Source organism: Ammodytes marinus (genome assembly GCF_949987685.1).
Source record: "Ammodytes marinus genome assembly, chromosome: 7".
Lineage (NCBI taxonomy): Eukaryota > Metazoa > Chordata > Actinopteri > Uranoscopiformes > Ammodytidae > Ammodytes > Ammodytes marinus.
In genome coordinates this window covers 22,357,194-22,374,960 of record NC_137211.1, presented here as the reverse complement: position 1 = coordinate 22,374,960, position 17,767 = coordinate 22,357,194, and the positions used below count along the sequence as shown (strand labels likewise).

General features: G+C 40.1%; 1 protein-coding gene across 1 annotated transcript; it reads right to left on the bottom strand.

The window, feature by feature from the left end:
* Positions 1–1,638: 1,638 nt before the first annotated feature.
* Positions 1,639–8,245, bottom strand: gata5 (GATA binding protein 5; the record flags this gene model as incomplete). Its single annotated transcript, XM_080030647.1, has 6 exons — positions 1,639–1,758; positions 2,891–3,018; positions 3,589–3,673; positions 3,995–4,123; positions 5,836–6,005; positions 7,729–8,245. 6 exons carry the CDS (start codon positions 8,243–8,245, stop codon positions 1,639–1,641), a joined length of 1,149 nt encoding a protein of 382 aa, XP_079886773.1.
* Positions 8,246–17,767: the final 9,522 nt, after the last annotated feature.

Sequence of the window (17,767 nt, the reverse complement as noted above, 5' to 3'; positions counted from 1 at the left end):
GGACCCTGCTGCCATAAAGCGTTGAGTTGGAACTCAACCTTTGGTCGATGCTGTCGCGGCTTAAGCCACCGACAGAAGAAAACACCCTCCTTGCACACACACTGAAACACACACACACACACACACACACACACACACACACACACACACACACTTGTGCATTTACTTATACACACACACTCTCTCTCTCACACACACACACACACACACACACACACACACACACACACACACACACACACACACACACATACACACTTTGGAGCTTGAATCAGTGTAGGTAAATGTACACACACATCTTTTCAGAGATTAGACCAAAAATACCAACCTGATCCAAACATTGTCAATTTAGTTGCATGAAAAGACATTTTGACGACATCCACTTTTATCTTATGTTCAATATTTGTGTGATTTACCTGAAAACCAAACAAATGTTCTTACAGTAAGTCAGAAAAATAAAATGTCAATCAGTTTATTAACCTCAACACATTCAAAAGAGAGGAAACGGAGACAATACTTTAGAACAGTATAACAATACAATTCCATTACATATTGACAAAATACACACAAATAAAATTAGATTATTATGTTTAAGATAATTACAGTCTCCTTTGCCCTTTAATTTTCTGAAATGAAATATTGAGTCATTGCACTTTCATTAATGTAAAATATTAAAACGATAAACTGATATGTATTCGCAATGTGAGAATCAAAAAACGACTGGTCATTATTTTCAAATGGATCGCACAAGATGGCCTGTTTATGTCTACTGAATCTTGTAAAAACGAGTCACTTCCCATTTAGCTGAGAGACTGCACAGCCCGCCGGCCATTCTACGACAGCGGGCAATAACTGGCCACTATGACTTTTTAACTGTCCTTATCTCAACATAAATAATGTGCCTATAAAAGTTAATCATCTACACTCATTGGTAATGAGATGTTCAACAGCCATTAAAAAGGTTTTTCTGACCATTTGCACGTTTTCTTTTTTTTTTTTTTGCTTTTTGCGATAACGATAATACGTTGAAAACTGCTCCCAGACTGTTCTTGGAAAACAGCAGAAAGCAGTGACATGGACAAACACCAGTGACTCGGATCAGTTATCAGTTATAACAACAGGTTACTGTCTCCATGTCTGTTTACATTCCACTTGATTGTCCATTGCATTGCAGTATTTTGCTGCAGCGTTTCTCCTAAAAATAGAGATTTATTTTAGTAATAGGTAGTTTTTGTTGATCCGCTGAGGAAATGTGGCTTTCTGGATGTGAGATCAGGAGCGCCTGGTCCTGTACTGGTTCAATCCTCAGTAGCTCTGGCTGAGCTACTGAGTTGCTGTTCTGTAATACAAAATCATCCTTTGTAAAACTGCAGCCCCGCGGCCCCCTCCTTGTTAAGCTAATGTATGTCCCAGGTGAGCTGTGTTGGGCCTGTCAGTTACATAGCCAGTGTGTGACAGTATATAATATGGCAAGCAGATTGGATGTCCACCAGATACAGTACATGTCATGAAGCCACCAGACAATGGTTTGGTGTTCATACAACAGTGTTTCTCCACAGCTCCAGAGCCAATGGAAGAGATGGCCTCCATGACAGAAGTTGGTGTCAGTATGGCTGCCCTGTTTGTGTTTGAGGCTGCTCATGCTTGAGCCAGAGAGCACCACGCGTTCTGTGAGGTCATGGAGGTGGGCGTAAATGGATAATCCTCATATTTAATGTCCACATGTCCTGATCCCATGTTGTCTAACTGAGAAGCCGTCTGCAGGGAGGAAAGAGACATTTGAATTAAGCACACATTCACACTGTCACACTGTGTGTCTAAACAGTATTACGTTTTACACATATAAGTCCATAACCTATCATGGGTATTTTTTTATTTCATTCATTTAATGTGTATTTGCTTAGGTACAAGTGTGTGGCATAAACAAATCCCACACACCACAACATTTATAGCCTAAGCTAGGTGAGCATTTAAAATACAAAGACCTGAGTTACAATACACAGGAGATAGTAGAACTGAGGTTATGACATCGACACAAACGCAAAAGTATTTTTTACCCGTTTTCATGAGTTCTACGCGGTGAAAAAAGAGGACAGAAAGCTTGTCATTTGCAATACTTTTAACCTTGCACTCACACCAAAAGCGTTGTGAACGTTAGTTGCATTCATTTTCGCAAAATTTCAGCGGAAGACCAATATACTGTACTAGGCTACAAGTGTCACCGCCAACTACTGGCTTAAAATTTTTGAAAACGTAAAGGAAAATCATTTCCGTTTTTAGCAAGACCATTGTCGTGTAAACATGGCCTGAGACAATACAGCCAACAAACAAGATTGAATGTGAAGCTATCAAAGCTTATTAGCTTTACCAAATAATTGATTGAGTATAAACTTCTTCACAATGAAGGGACGGTTTGCAGACAGTTATGACACAGGAGCCAGTTGTACAATTATGAGTTTTGAAGAAACTGTAAACGTATTGTCTCAATTTCCCCTTCAATAACTATTTATTGAAAGTTAATCAGACATTTCATGGGGGAGTAAACTGCTCAGCACAGATACAATAGAAAGAAGCTCAGAGAACTAGTGTGATCGTTTAGCACTAGCCACGTTAGCAGTGAGCTCTGCAGATACAGCAGGTCACTGACTGTCCTAGTGACTAGTCACTACGTCAATGAGCCAGCTGGAACCAAATGTTTTGCCAAGATGAAATTCCCCCTTACTGGTGTGACTCATCCTTGTGCAAGACAGACTTTACAAAGTTCAAGAGTCCCCATTAAATCATCAGCTATTTAAAGACACAATGACATAATGAAACGCTTGATTGACACTAGATTGCCAACCGTACACAGTACACGTTGTCTGGCGCTTGTGTGGAACGGAGGTTTTACCCGGGTGGCAGATGTGACGGTCTGTCCAGCGTAGGGTGAAGGGGCCATGTTGGGTTCACTCTTAATGGTGGAGGCATGTTCTGAGACTGAGAGGGAGGTGGGGGAGCTGGTGTCAGAGGTGGTGGATCCTACAGAATGAACAGGACAGGCAAATTAAAAATAACTACATTTATGATAATGTACTTAGGCACTTTTTTTAAGTAATGTGTGCAGCGCTAATATGGATTTTCTCTTTTAAATGTTAAGATATTTTGCTCTTACTTTTTATGAAATTTGCAATAAATTAAATATAATGCTGTATTCACCCATCCACCCATCCACTTACTACACTTCATTCTTCCCTTATAGGCCCCTTATTGACAAAATCCCTTTTCGTCAAAATCAGTGAATAACTCTTCACGATCCGTTACCTGTCCGTATTGTGTGTGCGCTAATCTGGTGTTTATAGCCTAGGCTCTATAAACTGGTATGTAAACAAGGGGACCGGTGCCCCCCTTCTACGGTACCGTAGCTAGCAACATGCCCCTTTACGGAGCCTATAGGCTGTGTATTAACACTGCATTTTCTTAAGCACATACATAGAACAGACAGGTAACGGATCATGAGGAGATATTCACAGCTTTTGACAAAAAGAGATTTACAACAAGTGTTCTCCAAAATCACTGACTCCACCTTTAGAGTTTATCTTTTTACCCTACCTGTGGATGTTTTATTCTTGGGCATCTTGGGTTTGCGCTTCCTGGTCTGAATGCTCTCTTTCTTCATGGCCAGAGGTCTTGCCACCTGTAGGGAGTAGAGGAGCAACACACATTAATTGGGGCATATACTCACCTCCCAGTGCCTGATAGACTCAGAGGCCACAGTGTCAAGACGACCCACGCAAGCTCCCCTCCCACTCTGCCGCACTGATAACAATGATCACTATGCCCTTGGAGAGGTTTTACACTGAGCAAATAATGAATTGCTCCCCACTGCATTTTTTCTACACAAGCTGTTTTACACACGGGTTGGAGAGGGAGGCTCATGAGAAGACTGGGTTTGAGTATAGGAAACATTACAGCAACAGAACAGATATTAAGAACATGATCGTATAGTGTGACCTACCCCATGCAGCTTCATATAGAGTCCACAGGCGTTGCACACAGGCTCTCCCTCTGCGTTGCGTCTCCACAGTGTGGTGGTGCTTGTGTGGCAGTTAGTGCAGCAAAGGCCGGCCCGGCGAGAGGTGGTCTGCTGCAGGTGAAACATTTGCATGAGAAACTGTTCTGTTGGCTGAAACCCAAAAATGTGAAAAAACCCAGTAACAACCCACATCTGTATGTATCCTTGAGCTATAGTTTGAGAAACTTGAGTGGAACCGTTCCCTTAACTTTTAGAATGAATTGCAGGATGTCAGTTACGCATGGAAGTATAACAATGAAGAATTATATCCCTCCACATACCAATGCAAGACAAATTGTAATAACTCATTTACTTTGGACACCCTTTACAGAACACAGAAAATCCTTATTTCTTTCTCACACTGCGGTGTGGCTATCAGCGTAAAACACAGTGAACACAACAACAGCATGAGAGTCACGTAGCTCTGGAGAGCCTTGTCTAAAAACGGCCCCCGTCCAAGGGCAAGGTCGACGCAGGACAAATAAAAACAAGAGAAAACAGCCCGGTGCTGGAGGCAGATTGTTGGGCAATGCACAGCCACAGCTGCTCTGGAGAGGCAAGTTCCTGGGAAATACACAGCCGTGAAGCCTTGACACACCGCCTCCCAGCACCACCATCGAACAATTCCATTTCTTCTAAATGCTCACTAACTACAAATGTGCCGTTACCCACTTTGACCTCAGCATATGTTACATCTACAGAGCAAATAAAGGTGTGGACAGGATTCTTCATTTTTCAATTCACTGAGGCATAGTTCATGTGTTTTACTTGTGACTCATCAGTGCACTGTGTTACGAGAATAAAGAAATTTTACTTCAGTCAAAATATACCACACTGTAAACACACCAAATTATGAGTAATAGTCCTGTATTTAATATACAATAATTAATGTAATAATATTATTAAAACATTTATTTTAAACATAATGCATATTGGCCCCCTTCAGAGTGTTACATCATGTATTTGAAGATTATTCTCACTGATGCATTATAGTGCAGGAGCTAAGCATGGAGCTAGTTGGGTGGTTTAATCTATGATGTTGTCAGATGACAGTAGTAATAGCGCATGTGTAAATAATCAAATGACTGATTGCTGAATACCATTTCAGTCATGACTGGGTCAATTGAACACAATACAATATGTAGGCTGCTATATGTAGTAAAAATAATTAGAAAATGGAAATACATTAGTAAAGTAAAGTAAAATCATATGGTATGAGTAATGTATTTTACTTTCCCCACTTTTCAATATGTAATTAAATACATATTTCAGTAATAATTTCCTCTGTATGTGTTTTTTGGTCTACAGTTATATGTAATATCATCATCGTTATTATTATTATTATTATTATTATTATTATTATTATTGGTTTTATTTATTTATTATTATTGTTATTATTATTGTATAAGGTGGGCACATATACACAGCCTTATTTGTATTAGGCCAATAATAAATTAAAAGTCCTGCATTAAGTGAAAGTGCAGAAGCAATATTAGAAAAATTTACCATTACCCAAATAGAAATCGTTCCAGTGTAAAATCATTATATTACTGGATTTTTTTTTATTGGTGCATGAAGGTGCAAGCATCATTGTCATGTTGTAGCTCACTATTTTGGGGAGTTTAAATGAAACCTTTCAACTAATGGCTTGATATAATATTTAATCATATTAAATTCATATTCCTAGACTGTAAATACTCAGGGGAAGTAGCCTACAAGTTGTTGAGTGAATGTGCCAATTATTTAACCCAGCCGATACGTATCCAGAGTGCGTCTTTTCTCACCAGTCGTTTCTGAGGTTTGATGAGCGGCCTGTTGATGCCGTTCATCTTGTGGTAGAGGCCGCAGGCGTTGCACAGGTAGTGACCGGTGCCGTCCCTGCGCCACAGCGGCGTAGACACGGAGCCGCAGTTGACGCACTCCCTGCCCTCAGTGGACATGTCTTCAACCAGGTCTGAACACAGGAGAAAAAAAAACTATTATTAGATTGATTCCAGACAAAAACTTTGATAACTGCTGTGTGTCTGTTTACTGCTGCTGCAGACACCTGGATTTTATATCATAATTCATATTCTGAGATATGTTTACTATCATTGAAACTTAGATATTTTAAGGTCTCAGCACAAATTTTCATGCGTTAAATGTCACACACACTTCAATTGTTCTCGAGCAGCTGCCCCTTCTCTTTATACTGTCGCTGTGGCCTTTAGAGAACAGCTGGATGTAAAATCATAAACTGGATTGGAATAAACAACATGTAACTGTATATCAACTGTTATCGAGATTTTCTTCTGAACTTTTACAACTGGTGACGGGCCAATGCATGACGAATAACCGCAGGAGGAATTTAAACCCTTCCAGGAGAGATCAAACCCGCCGAATGAATGAGTGTGGAGGCAGACGGATCTGGGATCTGCTGAGGGGCGGGGCGGTGTGTTATCAGCCTGAAAGATCCGGGGGTCCCCTCCATCCATCTCAACTCTGACACGCGACGGACTCCTGGCATTAATTGCCCAAATTCCTAATTATTCATTTTAGAGCGCGAGAGGCCGAGGAGCAGTGAGACTGTCAGGCTGCAGCCAATGCCACAACAACAACATGCTGAGCCCAGGGACTAACACAACAAAAACACTCAAAATAACCATTAGGATCAGATAATATTAAACTTTACTAAAACGGAATATATAAATTACCAGACAATGCTGTCCTATAACGATAGGCTACTGAACATATATTGAGTTACAAATTAGGCCTATAATTATTTAGCAATAAACAATGTGAAATTGAATAGCACTTGAAGTGTTTGTGTGTGAGGCACATTTAGGTGGGGAATTCCTCTCAAATAAGACCAATAAGAGAAAATAGGAAACCAATCAATTTCGAATAATAAATACATTTCAATTGAATTAAAATTTAAGTAGTGTGAACTGCCATATCAAACCATCAACCTGAGGGATTAAATAAAAACAAATTGAGATTGTCCTTTTCAGAATAATGTGTTTTTTCACCCCTCAATGTAATGTGCGTTTGTTTATGAGACTGATTGAATCACTGTCACCCTAAGGCTAGATAATAACACACCCTCCCAACGTGGCCTTTATGGATAAAACTGATCTTAACGAACGAAAAGTTGAAGGAGAATCGAAGTAAAAAATAAATAAAAACTAATAACGAAATGTAGGCTATATTGTTAAATAAATGTTTAGACAGTTATGTTAGACCATATTGAGACACGATATCTTTTTTAACTTTAAATATGAATGCACATTTGATATTGTAATGAATTTCCTTTTTTAAATTGAGGGTTAAATATGAACAAATAACATCAGAGTAAAGACAGCACCTGGGGGAAAAGGCCTAGGTGAAGACATGACTGTTGACTTGAGTCAAAATGTGATTTTTAATCTTGACATTTTTTGTACAGTTGGAATTATTATAAATAATTGGAATTAGAATTAGAATTACAGTTCAGATAAACAATTAATTAATTCTCACAACTCACATTTAAATATGTTCAGCACTTACGCCAATAAATAAAATGCTAACTTTTCCTCAGACATACGTATGTAGCCCTACGCTTATTTCTAAGTAATGATCAGAACTTTCAGGACTGACCAAGAAACAAAAATACCTTCATGATCTCCAAGTAAGAGTTAGTTTGGGGGTCTTTAGCTTACCCAGACTGGTCTTTCTTCCGGACAGTCCTCCATGGCGTCCCTGCAGACTGATCACTCCGCTCTCAAAGGGCCCTGGTGTCCAGGAGGACGTAGCCATCTCCGGGCTCATATACGCGTAAGGGCTGGAGTAGGAGCCTCCGACCGAGCGCACCAGAGCACCTCCGTACTGATCCCGAGCGCCGCTCCCGAGAACCATATGGCTCTGGTAGGTCGCGTCCCGGCCGGTGTTGCTGCTCACAGGCGGGCTGTGCGAGTAGGAGAAGCCGTGTGGAGGGTGAGGGCTGCTGGGCGTAAAGGACGAGCCGTCCGTACCGGTCTGGGGCCAGCCGTGGTGCCCGCCGAGGCCGTGCGACTGGTGGGGCGAGTCGCAGGTCTGCAGGTAGGGCAAGGTGGGCATCATGCCTGGGACTCTGGTGGTGGGCACGTAGACCGGAGAGCTGGCCGAGGGGTGGATGTAATTCCCGGTGTCGTGAGAGTACGGGGACTGGTTGGAGGACAAGGCCAGGCTTTGATACATTTTCACACGTGTATAGGTCCTGTTTGGAGGATTGGAATAATAAAGCTAAAGATGCCCTCAGTCCTGGGGAGGTGATGCTGTCCACGCGCCAAGGTGCTTCACTCTTCTTCAGAAAAATCTTGGAAATCTTGGACCTTAAGGGACAATGTTGTGGAAGTTCTTGTCCTGTGAAAGAAATAATAAGAGAGATAAGTTATCATAGAGCAGAAGAAAACAGTTTGAGTTTTTTGACGCATACGATTTAAGTTGTATTGTGTTCAAACAGTCAAGCGTGGACAAAGAGAACAGTCCTTCACTTCCATCAGTCATATTTCACCTGTATCATTCAGCTTGACATGCAATGGATTCAAATGACATTAACGACAGCTGATATCTGTCCGGGGCAGATAGAGGCGACAATCAGCGACCCCACATATCCTCATTAAATCATAACGGAAAAGTAAATCAAACAAAGGCAACAGATAGCGCTCTCGAGCTCCATATCTACCGTGCATATATTTCAATATCAAGACCAACTCAAAACACATAAAACCTTGATAGTAGCTCGCTGCGTAAAGGAGGAACACTAGTTTCTTTCCAAGGGCTCTCAGTGTATTATCTCACCAGATAAGGACGGTCGGGTGATAAAGCCGTCCGGTGCTTTACTTAGCCGTCCAAACCTCAGTAGAGGAGCGCTAGCGGGCAGATGGAGACGGACGGGGCAGCACCGCGGAGCGTCTCCAAAAAGCTCTTGCTTTAGATGCGTAAAAAGTTGCGCACACTGCTCGGAGAAAAATGAATGAAAAGTTGTTTTTTCTGGTTTCCCAGGACGGTTGCAGTAAAATTCTCTTCCTTGAGAGTATATCTGGAGATAGTTACTGTCGCTGATAATTGCTGATATGGGTGTGCTTCTGATCGCTCCCCTACTGGAAAATTTGTACGGGAGAAAAACACGTGACGCAGCCCCGCCGCTACGAGGTAGGCCAAATGGGGGGGAGAGAGAGGGAGGGAAAGAGAGGCGGGGTGGGAAGGAGGGAAGGAGAGAAGGAGGAGAAGACCCCTGGGACGCAGAGGGCCCATAGCTGAGGGGTGCGAAAGTGGTTGCTTACATCACCTGTATGTATTCACCGTTTGCTTGTTTAAAGGTTTGGAAAGAAAGGCGGACGAGGAGTCATTTACATCCAGTGAAGAGAAGGACAAACAGACAAAAGTGTGTGCAATACGAACTTTACGGTATTTAGTTGTTGTTTTTATGGTGCACTAATTGTGACTTTTTTTTGGTAATTTCCCTCATGATGATCCACACTTGTATTCACAACGTCAGCCCACTTAACAGCTCTGCATATTATGGATCAATATAGGCCTATTGAATTTTATATATATTTTTCCATTTAGCCGGAAAATTAAACTGGCGTAGCCGGACTTAATGTCACTGTAAGGGACTGCATAACGTTATTGAGACACCCTGCAGTAATAATAATAATAATAATACATTTTATTTATAATGCACTTTATATTCAAGAATCTCAAAGTGCTTAAAAAGGGGGGAACCTCAAAGAAAGTTTAGCCAAATGCTCTTTTAAAGAGATGAGTTTTGAGGTTCCGTTTAAAAAGAGCTGTAGTCTGTGGGGCCCTCAGTTGGTCAGGGAGAGCGTTCCATAGTCTAGGGGCTGCAGCAGAAAAGGCCCGATCACCCATGGTGCACAGCTTTGTATGTCGGGTAACAAGCAGTGAAGACAGCGTTTAAATGTGACTGATTTAAAGCTGCAGTCCGATAAGAATTACGAGCAATAACTAGTAGACCAACACGCTCATGATGGCACGAGCTGCTCAAGGGAGCCAGTGGGAATAATTAAGCAACGAGATACGAAGAGTTAAAGGACACCGAGGGTGAAATAGAATAGAAACACACAACACGGCCGTAATCAAACTGCCATATTATTATAACAAATAACGTGCTGGTACTTACCCACTGATTACAATATTATGTAAGATAAGTTTTATTTTATGAATACCTAATTTAAATATTAAAGATAGAACTTTTCATTCCCCCACAAAAAATAAAAAAATAAAAACACAAATGAACGATTTAGGATTTAGGGGTAAATGCAGACAGAAGTGTTGACTGAACAACGAAATAAATCAAATACGAAAAATCCACAAAATGAATGACAGTTTTAATAAATTTTCATATGGCTTGAAATGTGAAAATTATATTTATTATTTACATTTATCAGAAATGAATTTGCAGCTAATAGCCAAACTGTGGACCACACAGCAAGAGTAGGCCTACCACACAGAGCTTATTTTAAATAAGAAATGTGAGAGACACATGATAATCATAATTAGAAAAAGTGTCTGTCCGTCACCCTGTTTTCAAAGCAGCCACGGCACGAGATGTTTCTGGTGAAAGCTGTTAAAGTCTCTTTGGGAGTCCAATAGGCCTAATTCATCTTTAAGTTTAATTCGACGGTCTCCGCGTTGCACTCGACATGTTCTGCTGCTTCTGCTTCTGCTTTTCGTTAAAACACACCTTAGCCTATATGTTTACGTGACAGCTTGACGCACGGACAAAGAAAATCCTTAGAGATCTATTCATGGTTTATTTCCCATACATCAAATTAAAATGCTTCATACGTGAATATGAAACGAAGGATGTAACACCTTGGCTTTATATCGGTCATCTTATTAACCAACACAAATTGCCCTTTCCCCTTAAGATCTAAGAGAAACGAAAAGGAAAGGAAAGAAAAGAAAATAAGTAAAGGCCTCGTTGAGTTATTTATGGGCCCACACCGTTTTAGAGAGGGCAGCAGCCAGAGACCATTTTACAGCTCTGCCTCACACCTATGCCTATAAAAAAGGCCACATTTAGGTGGCCCATTCAAATCAAAATCTAGCCTAACTGTATTTATTTTGCATTTTTCATAAACAAAGAGGTAGTAGGCTTATACAGTGCTTTTTATAATTAAATAATACCCCCCACGATCTACAAACAGAGCATTATATGAGTAATTTATCAAACAAAATAGATCAATAAAACCGGGACTGATAACAATGGAACTTAACAGTTTATGTAATATGATTTTATTTATTTATCTTGGCTGTCGACTGTCATACGTGATTTACATGTTGCACTATTTTGCTTAGAAAATATAAGCTGTGGTTTAATTGATCAAATCATAAATTCCCTGCATGCATACACTACTTTAGCAAGAATGACAAACACACACCATGCAAAAAACAGCAGCTTCTCTCTGTATTGAAACAAAACAAAGTCATTAATTTATCCCTCAACTCAACTATTTGTTTACCCCTGCTTCTTCGAACCTCATGCTAAAGCTAAGCTAACCTACTCCTGGCTCCAGCTTAAAGGTGCTGTAAGCGGAATAGTTCTTTTAGCTAACTTCCTGTCAGTTACTGCAGTTAGCAGTCCCCTCGCTCATCCGTCACCACATTAATGCACTGCGGTCTTCAAGCAGCGAGTTATCTAGCATCATCTCAGATCCATAAGTGTGATAAAACATGTAAAAACCATCAAAACAGACATTGGGAAGGATTTTTACCTGCTCCTGCATAAACATTCACCCATCTGTCGCTCTGGCGTGCACCGGCAGTGAGACCATGAGTGAGATGGGTGTCGGTTTGTAGCGTTCTCTCTTGTGATTGGATAAAAATTTCTGGATCCTCCAATAAGTTTATTCGCCATTTACATGCAGCGCAGCTGACTGAGAGATCGGCTTTATGAAATGCATACATTATGTAAGTGATCACTGTATGAATAAAGGGCGATTTAACACTTATATTAACATAAATAAACCGCTTACTTCACCTTTAATATAAAAGGGTGGTGACAATCGTCTTATCGAACTCCCAGCAAAAATAAAATAAATTAAACAATGTGAATTTCCTAAAATGTCAAACGGTTTCTTTACAATAAATGTCCACAGATAAATGTATTTGAAGACATATTCATCATGTTATATTTATTGGATTGAATTTATAGTTGATTTAAAGCCTTGGACCAACAGCACCAGTTCACCATAGGGTCGATGGAGACTCTGACCTCTCACTGGCCCAAGCAGACATCACACTCGCTCCAAAACAGATCCAGTGCATTGCAGACAGCGTTTAGGAACAAAATATGCACATGTGTGTGCATTGAAAGATCTTTAGCATTGTAGTGACATAACCAAGGCCGGTACCCACACTCCATCCATTGAGAAAGACATGATGACAGGGAAGAGGTGAGTCTGACAACCTGTGTGGGAACCTCCATATGGAGATGCTGCTGACAGCAGTCCTGTTCATCACGTGACACTCGCAAAGGCTTTGAAATGCTGGCTGTCCAACAGCATTACTGAATCTATTATTTACAAATCTAAACAGAAGAAGAAATAACTGGGAATTAGGACAACCAAGGATGACAGTTTGAATATAGCTTACATTATTGAAAGTATTTTTTAGATAATACACTTACTGTCCTGAGAGTTAGAAGAGAAGATTGATATCAATAAACTCCTATAAACTAGGAGCTTAGATAGTATAGAGCAGGAGCCCGAAGACTGTTAGCTTAGCTTAGCATAATGACTGGAAACACATGGTGGTACATGGTGTCTTTTGTTTACACTGCTGGCTGATGTATTTAAATGAATATTGTGTGATCAATTATTTTCAGTTTGTCTGTTAAACTTAAAACAATCACTGTTGTCAACATGATTTAGCTTCAATGAAGACCACTATATCTATTTAGTTTAGTTCATCTGAAAAATATGGAAACCAAAAGGATTCAATATTAAGTGAATACCACACAGATACATTTTATCAAATCAAATACATAAATGAATCATAAAATTATAAATTTAAGAAATAATAACTGTAAGGACTCTACTGATTTTATCAACAATTGTGTCTTCTTTTCTATGCCAAGGTTGAATTACTTTCTCTGAGAGAGATCTTTAAAATGAAAACCTTGCCATGGTAAGTGTGAATGAACTACCTAACTGCTGCTTTTAACACCAGCACCCTGTCTAGCTATACCAGCTAGGTCGAACTAGGTGGGACCTAGCCTTTTTAAGCGAAATAAAAACAGATGTTTGTCTGTGTTGTGTGTACTTATTATGGCAGCAGCTAGTGGCTTAATTCCATAGTATCAAAAGTGAAATGGAATAAAAGTGAAATTGAGAAATAAAACTTGACATGAAAATAAAAGAGACATTAAGAAATAAAATGTGGCATTAAATAAGAAGTTTAAAAAAATTAAAATTACACTGGTAAAAATGCTTTTAAAATGGGCCTTTCTTTTTTTTATAAAGACATTTTTTGGGCATTTCCATGCTTCATTTGATAGTGCAGAGAGACAGAGGTGAAATGGGGCAGAGAGGGGAGTGGCATGCAGAGTACGACCGCGGGTGGGAATCGAACCCGGGTCTGCTGCTGGGCCCGGCCCGGGAGGGGGACGCCTTACCAACTGAGCTAAAGGCGCCCCCTGAAATGGGCCTTTCTGAAATAAAAACTATAATAATATGAAAGTAATATTGAAAAAACTACATTATATAATAATGACTTTGTTTTCATACCGGTTTATCTGAAATTGTTCTTGTTTCCTATGCACTTTGGGGCTCACAAACACACACAGGGTTTGCTGGTCAACCATTACCTGATGACACTTTGACCTGAAGATCTGGATTGAACCATCAACCCTGTGTCATGTGCATGAGCTGCCCCCTCTCCTGAGCCACAGTCGCCCTTAGAGTGGACTGTCTATTTAAAAATCTAATTAAATCAAAGTTAAATTAAACTTCATTATCTAAAGAGGGGAATTTAATTTAGTGTACCAAGTACACCAACCAAACCAAATAGACACAGACCAGAAAGGATACAGAAGAATCTGCACATTGTCTTATAAGGCTGTTCACCCTGTGTGTTCATCTGACCTGCAGAAACAAGAAATAACACTGCGATGACTATGCAGAAGTGTTTAAGATGAAATAAATCCTTTTTCATGACCTCATTCTCCATAATGATAAAAGGGATTTCAATAGATTTTTATACATAAAGATAATTCCCCAAGCATAAACTCGGAGAGTGACCCCGGTCTTTCACCCACGCCTGAGAAAAAGCCAATGGGATGGTTTTAAGCACACGGAGTAATCCTCGTCTCTCAGTGCAGAGTCAGATAGCAGACATTATGGATGAGGTGATTGGTGACGGCCGCTCCACCACAGCCATGGTTTACACAGTCCATCATGGCGCTCCATACGATACGCCGCTGTGTGTTTAAGGGCACCATTACAGCTCCCCTCGGTCACTCTGTGGTTATGTCAATAAAAACTGGGATCAGCAAAATGTGACGCCATCCCATTGCAGGCTGCATATCTGCTGTTTATGTCAGTTTTTGGTCATGTTTTCTGTGGACTGACTGATAGGCCCCGTCTACCAGGGGAGGCAGAGAGAGAAAGAAATGCCTTTTAACTTTGATCACCCACTCATGTGACGCCACTGTCCTTTACGGCTGCATTCTTTGGGCTGGAATGGAATTTAAGCCTGTATCTCCAATTTACATACACACATGCCTGGCAAAAGATAAGTTGGGAATTTTTCAAAGGTATTTATTGTCTGACTGGGAGAGAAACAGGCAACAGTGGTGTAATGGTTCTGTGTATGCTCTCACTCATGCTTTAGTTAAAGGGCTTTCTCTCTAATTTCTTGTCAGCGGTGCAAATTGATGCAATGATCCGTCCAGATAAGATATTCCCAGTCTTCATCCATCACAGGGAAAGAGTTATGGACTTAAATCAACCATACAGAGCTCAATGAGCAGTTAGCATAGATAAGTTAGCTCAGATAGCAGCTATGGTTATAGGACTGATTCTAGATCAGCAGGATGTGATGTGTAACTGTATGGCTGGGTGGCTGGATGAGAGTGGAGGCCAATAAAAAGGTGTTTCTGTTGAACAATTATTAATGAAAACACGCAACTAATTCTGTATCAGAACATACCATTTGGTTGCTTGTTTTCGTATTTATAGTATTTTTTCTCAAAATATATCATGAATCTACATGAACTAGTCTCACATTCTGTGTTTCATCCTGGGAAATTTTTACTTTTGGTCATGAAACAGAGATGGGGGTCTAAATAAGAATCAAAATATATTTCTAAAGCTACATGTTATTAAAATATCTGAGTGTGCATTCCTGTGAAAATACATTTTACATCATAATCCATTTTTAATAATTAATTCAGCGTAAGTATTTGTTATGTTGACTTCAAGTTCTTAATTCAACTTAGAATTTCACTTGACGTTAAGTTAAATGGAAATCTGTACTTTAAACAGTGAGTTGAATGAATGTCCTGCTGAGAGCAATAGTTTTTAAAGACCTAAATAGACTAATAGACATATCTTTTTGTAGTTATATACTAAACATGTACTATGTGTCTTAAAGGTGGTGCCTTTAAGACATGTTGAGACAAGTCACTGTTTCATCTCATGATGATATAAACATAAATCAATATGAGTGTATGAGGGTAAAAAAAACAGATTCTGTTTCAGAAAGTGGTAGACAGCATTCCTATATTAAATAACCAGGAGTATTTGGAATATGAGAGAAACATTAAAATATTTAAATTGGTATTGCTTCATATGCTCAAAAACGATTATGGCAATACTTGCAATTTTCATTATTACAGTAATTAATAAGTAGACCCCATTTCAAATCCTCCACATCAAATCGCCGATAACTCATATATCTGGAACATAATTGTTCAATAAATCTTCGCTGCCACACCGTCTCAGACCCCCGATCTGCAGTGAGGGTGGAGTGCTCTGCTGTGGTCAGTAATGTGAACTCTCTCTTCTCTTCTCTTGCAGCTCAACATCAGTAGACTTTTTTCCCAGGAACATGCCAAGGCGTACACAGGGAGCAGATAAAGGGGAAAGGAAGGATGAAGGATTTTAAAGGGTTGGAACCCGCCCCTGCTGCTCTGCTCTGCTCTGCTCGCTGGGGAATGTGAAGTAGGAGTCAGGCTAATCTCCAGCGCCCATGAGAGGCTGGCTCCTGTCTGCCTGGCTGCCACTTCCATATCTGTGTGTTTCATTTCAGCCTGTCAGGCCCTATCTGGTTGCTAGTGATGCTGCTACTGCTGGGTTTGGGTCCAGCGAGCCTGTTATAATAAATACTCACACACATTATTGTCTATCGTCAGTGGAATAGCATTGTGTTTGATCATATTTTCCATTTGATAAAAATTATTAACGAAGAAAATGAGTTATATTACTCCTTTGCTTCTTTGTTTGAACAGAATGAAGGTATGGATGATATTGTCACCTGAACAGGAGTCTACACCCACTAGCAGCTCTTTGACGCACATACTGTATATCACAAAAACACGTTGGGAAATATAATGCATGTACACAGGGGCGTAGCACCAAATTCTGGGCCCCTATACAAAAAGTCCTGATGGGCCCCCTGAAAAGCGGTCTTACAATACACATGTCTCTCTGAGCCAGACAACTCCACAATATTTCATCTGATGAATGACCAAATCATTACTTTTACCGGTGTTTCCCCCATAATATGTCTTAGTCAAGGTGGTCACAGGCCAGGGTCAAAGGAGGCGCGGCGCAAAGCGCCGCGGCGCAAATTTTGGGGGTATTTTGCTCAAAGATGCCAATGCGCACTATAGAAATAAACAACTGTTTATTTGAATACAGATGTGCAATTTTGTTTGCTATGTGCAAGTATAATTTTACAGACAGTACAAAACACAATTAAAGAAAACTTCTACTGTTTTTGTGCAATACTATGCAGACACACTAAATACAAATAATAGACCATACACTTGTGTAGGCACATCAAGTGCAAATTAAACTTTTTAAAGTTCCTTTATGGATGGGGGGCTGTGATTATTGTGGACAATAGGCCTACTGTGATGCGATAGCCTATAATTAATTAATGGTTATTATTAGCCTACTTGCTTGATTTCTTTTTAAATACAGGTTGTTTTGGAACATGTCTTTCCCAATTTAAAACATAAAAATAAAGCAGCATTGAAAATTCAGAAAATCAATCTTGTTGGCCTACACTAGCATGCTGTTCTACAAATAACTCAATAGTTGAAATAATAAATACAATGTGTTTTCCCCAAAGGCAGTAACAGTGTGGCACTTCTTTAAACTTACTGAAACTTGCAGGGGCCATCACTCTCATGTATTCATCAGATTTTTCTTTGCGCTGTCTGAGCTGATAGATAGGTTGTGTTGCCACAGTGATGTGGAGTCTTAAACTGTCCTAGCTTTGCCAGCACTTATTTCTGTACAGCTAAATACCCCCATAGAAACATCGCTGCGTTTATTTTCGCCACCAGTTCAATTCAATGTTGGCTTGCTCCTGCTTACTCTCCCGCATACATGGCTTAGTCATGCGCAGGCCCCTGATCTCCTTGCAAGGGTCAGGGGCCTATCACGAGCCAGTCAATTATTTCTTTTTTTGGAATGGCATTGTTCAGGGCCTTCAAAGATCGGGGCCACACATTTAGCTTGT